Below are 8,101 nucleotides of genomic sequence, written 5' to 3' on the forward strand. Positions count from 1 at the left end.
CGTGCTTGCATGGTGCTATAAAAAGTGTAGTTTCCTTTCATTTGCAGAAATCCTTAAAACTTTCGTTTAAGCGCATAAATTAAATATTTGTTGAACCTTATTCATTTCTTACTTTAAGATGGATGATAGTAAGGTCAAAGTAAGTTTACATCAAGGTGGTGAAGTTTTACATGATGGTGATTCGGTACGATATAGTCGGCATCCTATAGTGGTTCAATCGCTTCCTTTATCCGTCATATATGATTGTTTGAAAAGGGTTGTTTGGAAGTAAAATGAGTATTACTAGTCTGGAAGACAATGTGGTTATTTTTTATTGATTTCCAAATTATTTTACGTCCAACGGACAACTAGTATTTGGTGATACTGTGATGATCCTGGATAGACAAACTATTGATATTCCATATCAAGATACAATGAAAATTAAAATAAGTTTTGATACGTGTTTCATGAACATTTATGTCAAGTAATAATTAATGAATTGACCAATTTACACAAGCATGCAACTAAAGGTGAAAAGTTGAAAAGGATATTAGTAACATATTAACTATTAATTCATCCCTAATTTATGTTTCATAGAACTTAAATTCACATCTTTGTGGTGCAAACAACAAATCCAAAAGAATTAGGTATACAATAATAACTTAACATAAGTTTAGGCTAAACAAGTTGGTAGGATAATAATAACATTTGGTAAATTAGTAAGCTAGAAAGATTATTAATTATATTACTACTACATGGTTTTTTTAAATATTAAAATAATTATATAAAACATGTGATTAAAATATACCTGTGGAAGATTTTTGATGAAATAGATTTGAAGTTCGCTTAATTACTTCTGTCTTGCCTTAAAGAGAGAATCAAGAAAAAAAAAACTCGAAATAATGTGAACAAAAAGAAATGAAATGGGTGCTTTATAAAAATAAATTAATAAGGTGGGACAGTTCCTACACATTATAAGGCATGGAGCTCTTTCCGCTTTGTAAGTCCACACTATGAGCATTGAAACAAACTCATCAATACCTCGGTGTCAGCATGCAGTCTCCTCGAAATCAATACTCCTCCTTCCCTAGGGGGTCAGTTGACAGGTAATTAAATTCCCAACCTCCAACACATTTTTCAGTCAAAGGGTAAAGGGTGGGACTTTTTTTACCGCGTAAGGTAAATTAGTCTCCCCGCCTTACACTTTATCATTAGCTAATGTCGTTAACCTTTTAAGAACAACGCGTGAGCCTTTATTCGCCTTCTCTCATTTAAAAATTTTCAATTTTTATATGTCTATTCGAAATTTTGAATGAAAAAAGTTGTCATTCTCCGAACTCTAGATTTTCTGGCAAATGAAGGAAATAATCATGAAGAAATTTTAATACTCTAAGATAATGTACTTAAGGACATGAAATTTCTTCTAGCAAATTTAAGTTATGTTGGTTATAAACGATTTTAGGATCTTTAATTTTTTCACTGTACAGACAATACGGAACATACTCAACACTCCTTTTTTGAAGGTGTTCTTGACACTCAGAGGAGTGTTGACTAGAGTTAGTCGATGTGTGGACATGGTAGAGTAACTACATCTGTCTTGTAATAGAGTTATTACAAGGAGATAGGATTAAGAGTTTAATCCTTGTAACTAGAGTCCATAATCACTTTTGGCTTTGAAATTAGTGAAGTTGCTAGAAATCCTGTGAGATAAGTTATGTTTTTCCTCCATTGAGCAAGAAGATTTTCACTTAAATATTGTGTCATGTACTATTCTTGAATCTAACTTCACTGTTCTTTAAAGTGTTGTAACTGCCTATCAAGGGACCTGGTCTCCTGATCCTTGGTGAATTCATATAAGTCAACAGAAGGCCAAGTCAAACCAATGAAATATTTATGAAAAGGTACCTTTCCCTTAGATTATTGCATCTTTGTCCCTTTTGAATATGGGAGCTTTTCATTTTCTCTTTCCCTGTCAAATGGGCCATAGTTTTTGTTAATTTTCCACATTAGTGTTTGGCATATTTGGACTATCGTAATGCTTTTTCCACAGACCACATGGTTATGTCTGACTTTCATGGTTTCATTTATTGAGTTGAATTGTAATTTCCTTGCAATTAAGATATCTTCAATTTAATTGTAAGCTGTGGATTTCTAATTGTTGTTCCCTTCTTCTTGTACGATACATATTAGATGGCTAAGGATATCCAATTCTGTCCAATCGCGGTACACAAACGAAAAAGGAATCTGAGAATACCACTGAAAATAAATGGTTTCAACTCAAATGAGAACACTTCGATATTCTCGTCATTGCCCAGTCAAATGAGACACATTTCACTTTCATTACTCTAATTTTTCTGGTTCATTTTCCACATCAATGCTGACATATTGGACAAACGTAGTTCATTTTTCCACAAAACCACGTAGTTATGACTCAGATTTTCATGCAATCATTTATATATATAAGAATAATCCACATTTGTCACCATACGATCTATATAGCCAACTTTATACTACACTACTTCTGCCTCTCTATTTCTTTCTCCCAATATCTTCAATTTTACCTCGTTGTTACGATATTTTGTCACAAAGTTCCCTGCTTTAATCAAGACTATACCAGACCAGAGGATGGCTGATGCCTTTGTGTCATTTGCAGTTCAAAAGCTGGGTGATTTCCTCATACAGGAAGTAAACCTGCGTTTAGGTCTAAGAGAGGATGTGCAGTGGCTGCGAAATGAGCTTCTCTTCATGCAGTCTTTCATCAAACATGCAGAAGAAAATCCAAGTCGAGATCAAAGAGTTCAACAATGGGTGTTTGAAATCAACTCTGTTGCTAATGACGCTGTCGCTATACTCGAGACTTACAGCTTCGGGGCTAGTGATGTCGATGGATTTGCTAGTCGTCTGAAGGCTTGCACTTGCATATGTACGAAGGAGACCAAATTCTACAAAGTAGGCAAGGAGATCCAATCACTCAAGCAACGTATCATGGACATCTCTCGAAAACGAGAGACTTATGGTATTACAGATATCAATAATGCGCCAACTCGGCCAAACAACCAGTCTGCAATGGTTAGAACATTGAGGAGAACTACCTCTTATGTGGATGATCAGGATCGGCTTTTTGTTGGCTTTCGGGAGGTCGTTGAAATATTGCTTGCTGAACTTCTCAAAGAAGAACCTCGCCGAAGCGTCATCTCCATTTTTGGTATGGGCGGATTAGGCAAGACCACTCTTGCGAGAAACCTCTACACCAATCCCAATATAGTCTCTAGCTTCCCAACACGTGCTTGGATATGTGTTTCTCAAGAGTACAATACCATGGATCTTCTTAGGAATATCATAAAATCTATCCAAAGACGCACCAAGGAGAATATAGATTTGTTGGAAAAGATGACAGAGACAGATCTAGAAAGTTACCTTCGTGATCTATTGAAAGAAGACAAATACCTTGTGGTGGTTGATGATGTATGGCGTAGAGAAGCATGGGAAAGTTTAAAAAGAGCATTTCCAGATAGCAAGAGTGGAAGCAGAGTGATTATTACCACGCGCAAGGAGGATGTCGCTGAAAGAGCAGATAACAAAGGTTTTGTCCATAAACTCCGGTATCTTAGCCAAGAAGAGAGTTGGGACCTATTTTGCAAGAAACTACTTGATGTTCAGGCAATGGTCTCAGCAATGGAGAGGTTAGCTAAGGATATGGTGGACAAGTGTGGAGGCTTACCTCTTGCAATTGTTGTATTAAGCGGACTACTTTCACACAAAAAGGGGCTAGAAGAATGGAAAAAGGTGAAGACACAGCTCTGGCAGAACATTAAAGATGACTCACTTGAAATCTCCTTCTTACTATCATTGAGCTACAATGATTTGCCAACTGCGCTCAAGCAATGTTTTCTTTCCTTTGGTATGTTTCCAGAAGACTATGTGATCTATGCGGAAAACATAATTTGGATGTGGATGGCCGAGGGCTTCATACCAAGAGGAGAAGAAAGAATGGAGGATGTCGGTGAAGGCTTCTTGAATGAGTTGATAAGACTGAAGCTTGATACAATCAGTAAGTACATTTTGGGAAAACATTCATGAATGTAGGATTCATGATTTACTTCGGGATCTTGCCGTGCAAAAGGCATTGGAGGTGAGCTTCTTTGACATTTATGATCCAAGAAAGCATTCCATATCTTCCTTATGTCTCAGACATGCCGTTCATGATCAAGTAGAAAGGTACCTCTCACTTGATCTTTCTAACTTGAAGGTTAGGTCAATAATGTTTTTCGATCTAGATTTTTGTAAGTTGGGTCTTATAAACTTTCGTAATGGTTTCCAACATACATATGTGTTGCACTTGGGGATTCGTTCTAACAGTTCTACATCTATATTACCTGATTCCATAGGATGTTTATACCACCTCAAGTTCTTAAGATTGAAAGGTATCCATGAACTTCCCTCCTCTATTGGCAACCTCAAGAATTTACAGACAATTCGTGTCTTGAATAATTTCGGACGCTTATGCCAACTACCTCCAGAGACAGCTGACCTAATAAATCTAAGACATTTAGAAGCTTCATATTCAAAACCATTGAAACATATAAGTAAACTCACAGGTCTTCAAGTTATTAATGGCATTTGTTGTGATCAGTGGAAAGATGTTGATCCTGTTGATTTAGTCAATCTTCAAGATTTACGTATGTATGGTATTATGAAATCTTACTCCCTAAATAACATTAGCAGCTTGAAAAACCTTATCATTCTCAGATTGTTTTGTAAAGATGATGAATCATTCCCGGCCCTTGAATTTCTTAATTCTTTTCAAAAGCTCCAGAAATTGTGGTTAAATGGGAGAATAGAGAAACTGCCTCTGTCAAATCCATTTCCAAATTCCATCACAATGATGATCCTTTCTCACTCAGAACTCATGGGAGATCCGATGCCTATTTTGGGAATGTTGCCGAACCTAAGGAATCTTGATTTATTGAGAGCTTATGAAGGAAAAGAAATAACCTGTAGTGGTAACGACTTCTGTCAACTGGAGTTCCTTCATCTTGAAAGTCTTGAGAACCTAGAAAGGTGGAACTTAGCGACAAATGCCATGCCTCTGATTAAAGGTCTTGGTATTCATAACTGTCCAAAGCTAAGGGAGATTCCCGAGAGAATGAAAGAGGTGGAGAGGTTGGCGAGAACTCGTATTGGATAAAGCTTTTCAAGCATATATGACGTTCTATTTCGGTCTCTTTTATAATAGCAGAGGTAAATAACAAGTAATCTCAATACACTTTGACCATTTCTTTAATCACTTTTACTCGCTCTGTTGTAGTTTTATTTAACTTTGTTGAATACTCAAGATTAGTTAAAATATCTGCATTTCATACTCCTTGTACCTTATTTTCAATGAAACCTGCTTTTCCTGAGGAATAAATATGCCTTCAGTTACCAAGTCAATGCACAGAAACCACATATGCTCGTGGTGTTGTTACTTTGTGTATTTCCATTATGTGTTTCGGGGAAGCCAAGAAGTGTATGCAATTGTATTATATGTTAGAGTATGCAAACATAAATATTTTGATTGCACAGTTGTCCATCCCAGACTAGTACAAGATTTTAAAAAGATGTTGAGTCTATGACTCCTACATACAGTGTGTGGCTCAGTCATCCCTCATGAATTACTAATTCATGTTTCGGCTCAGATTCCATTGTGCCAGATGCGCAAGAACCAGAATAGATAATCAATTTTACTTGCACTGACTTATTTCAATTGAGTTTATCTCTATCTGCACTGCAGAGATGCATATTATCGATTATGCTATGTGCTATTTCCTCCGTTGCAAAATAAGTTTCGCTTTAGGATTTTAAGACAATAATTAGTAATTGTTTTCGACCACACCCTTTTATTAAAGAACTACTTCATAACGTGCTCAATTTGAAGAAATTATGAAGGCATAATACATGAATATGTCCCTAAACTTGACACCAAATTATAACATTGGCCTTAAACTTTGATAGTACACAAGTAGACCCTTTAACTATATAAAACCTGAACAAAAAGACACTCTGATTTTGCAACTAAACGCATGTACCTTACTTGCTTTGACGTGGATTACTAATCCACTCATATGGTGCCACCTAATAAAAAAAACATATTATAAGTATGACCTTTAACTTTGTCGGTGCACAAATAGGCCCTTTAACTATACAAAAACTGAACAAAAAAATCCTTCAATTCCAACTCGGACGCGCGTCATTTTGCATGTACAACGCGCATTTTGCCACATAGGATCAGGGTGTTTATTTGTTCAAGTTTTGAATAGTAAAAGATCCTATTTGTGCAATGTCAAAGTTATCAATGTTATAATTTGGTGTCAAGTTTAAGGTCATAGTTATGTATTATGCCAATTATCAATATCTAATACATAGGGGCAACTTAGTAAATGATACCTTATATTGTCTTTCCTTAATGGGCATAAAAAGAGCTAAAGCGACACTTATTTTGGAACAAATGGAGTATATTGTTCATGAATAATAGAGGTAAAGAGTATATAACGTCTCGTCTCACCATTAAGGGGACCGACAAAGAAGCATACTGAGTACTTTTGGACTAATGTTGATTCAGATGTTGTTATCTATTATTAAGTTGAGACTTATTAAACTTAAGTATCAACAGGCATCAGGTACCTCTGTTCACCAAGGGAAGAAATCATTGTGAAACCTCATACTGCTCAATCCACATCATTGACCCCTAGATCACTCTCTTGGGTGCACCTTCCATTGTTATATAGTTACTGATTGGCTAATGAAGTTAATAATGATTTAAGCTATAGGTTCACTCGATAGAGGGTAGTTGGATGATGGTCACTGCCCCTTAGATTTTTGAGTCATGACACCTATAATTATTCTGGATAAGTGATGCATATCCAGAATTAGTCAATAGGCAAAGAAGAAGGTCAAAATAGGACTTAGAAGAACAAATTGTGTAAATTATTATGTGAGGCAGTGAGGCACAAGGTAAAATGTCTCATCAATATTTTGATGGCATACGACAAAAGTTTAGTGGTACACGTTACACAAGTTATGCTTCAATGAATAAGTTTACCAACTTAAGTCTTGCCTGCTAATAAGATAAATGAATTGCAGAATCAAATCATCCAAGTATTGTAAAGTGGTTTGAATTTCAATCTCATCCATAATCCATTTGATGATATTTAATCATAACTTCATCCTTTATGTTGTCCAACAACTTCTTAAGAGCTGGAACAAGAGGGTTGATAGAAGATATATAGGAATACTACCTGGAAAATGGGAGAAAGAGACACACTCATAAAAGTGAGAATAAAATAATGTGTTCATAAGGGTCCACTTATATGTGATTAAAGTTTAGAAAATTCTGTTGGGAGCATCATCCTCAGAATCAGCTCTGCAGTTTATGATTTGAATTAATCGGGATTTCTAGTACCGAACACCGGTGTAAAATAAAGAAAAAACAATTACGAAAAAAAAAGAAACATGATCATGTGGTTTGTGGAAAAAAAGAACTATGATTACACAAGGCAAGAGATGGTGAAAGTTCCCACGTTCAAAAGGCTGCAAAATTATGTTTTAAAGCCAATTATTAATGACAATTTACCTTTAGCCGGTAAAAGTTAAGCCTTTAGTGACAGTTAGGGTGTTTTGTACGAAAGAAAATATTTTCTTAAAAAATAAATTGATTTCTACTTATCTTTCAATGTTTGGTAGTAAGAATTTGTTTTTTTCTACTCCCATTAAGGAAGTTATAGTACTCAATCCACGTCATTGACCCCTAGACCACAATTTTAGGTGCACCTTCCACTGTAATATAGTTATCGATTGGCTAAAGAAGTTGATTATGATTTATGCTATAGGTTCACTCGATTCAGGGTAGTTGGATGATGATCATTGCCCCTTAGAATTTTGAATCGTGACACCTCTAGTTATTTTGGATAAGACGATGCATATCCAGAAGAAGTCAATAGGCCAAGAAGAAGGTCAAAATAGGACTTAGAAGAACAAATTGTGTTAATTATTATGTGAGGCACAATGTAAAATGTCTCATCAATATTTTGATGGAAATCAACAAAGTCACACAATTCTACAAAGAGATGCCTTTCCCGGTCAC

At 35.6% G+C, this 8,101-nt stretch overlaps 1 protein-coding gene across 1 annotated transcript; it reads left to right on the top strand.

Moving 5' to 3' along the window:
- Window positions 1-2,439: 2,439 nt before the first annotated feature.
- Window positions 2,440-5,539, top strand: LOC107863026 (disease resistance protein RPP13). The gene is given in 2 exon segments (XM_016708781.2): window positions 2,440-4,014; window positions 4,016-5,539. Coding segments are annotated over 2 exon segments (2,562 nt in total). The 5' UTR covers window positions 2,440-2,604; the 3' UTR covers window positions 5,168-5,539.
- The last annotated feature ends 2,562 nt before the right edge of the window (window positions 5,540-8,101 follow it).

The sequence above is a fragment of the Capsicum annuum genome, chromosome 5, assembly GCF_002878395.1.
Source record: "Capsicum annuum cultivar UCD-10X-F1 chromosome 5, UCD10Xv1.1, whole genome shotgun sequence".
In the NCBI taxonomy this organism is placed as follows: Eukaryota; Viridiplantae; Streptophyta; class Magnoliopsida; order Solanales; family Solanaceae; genus Capsicum; species Capsicum annuum.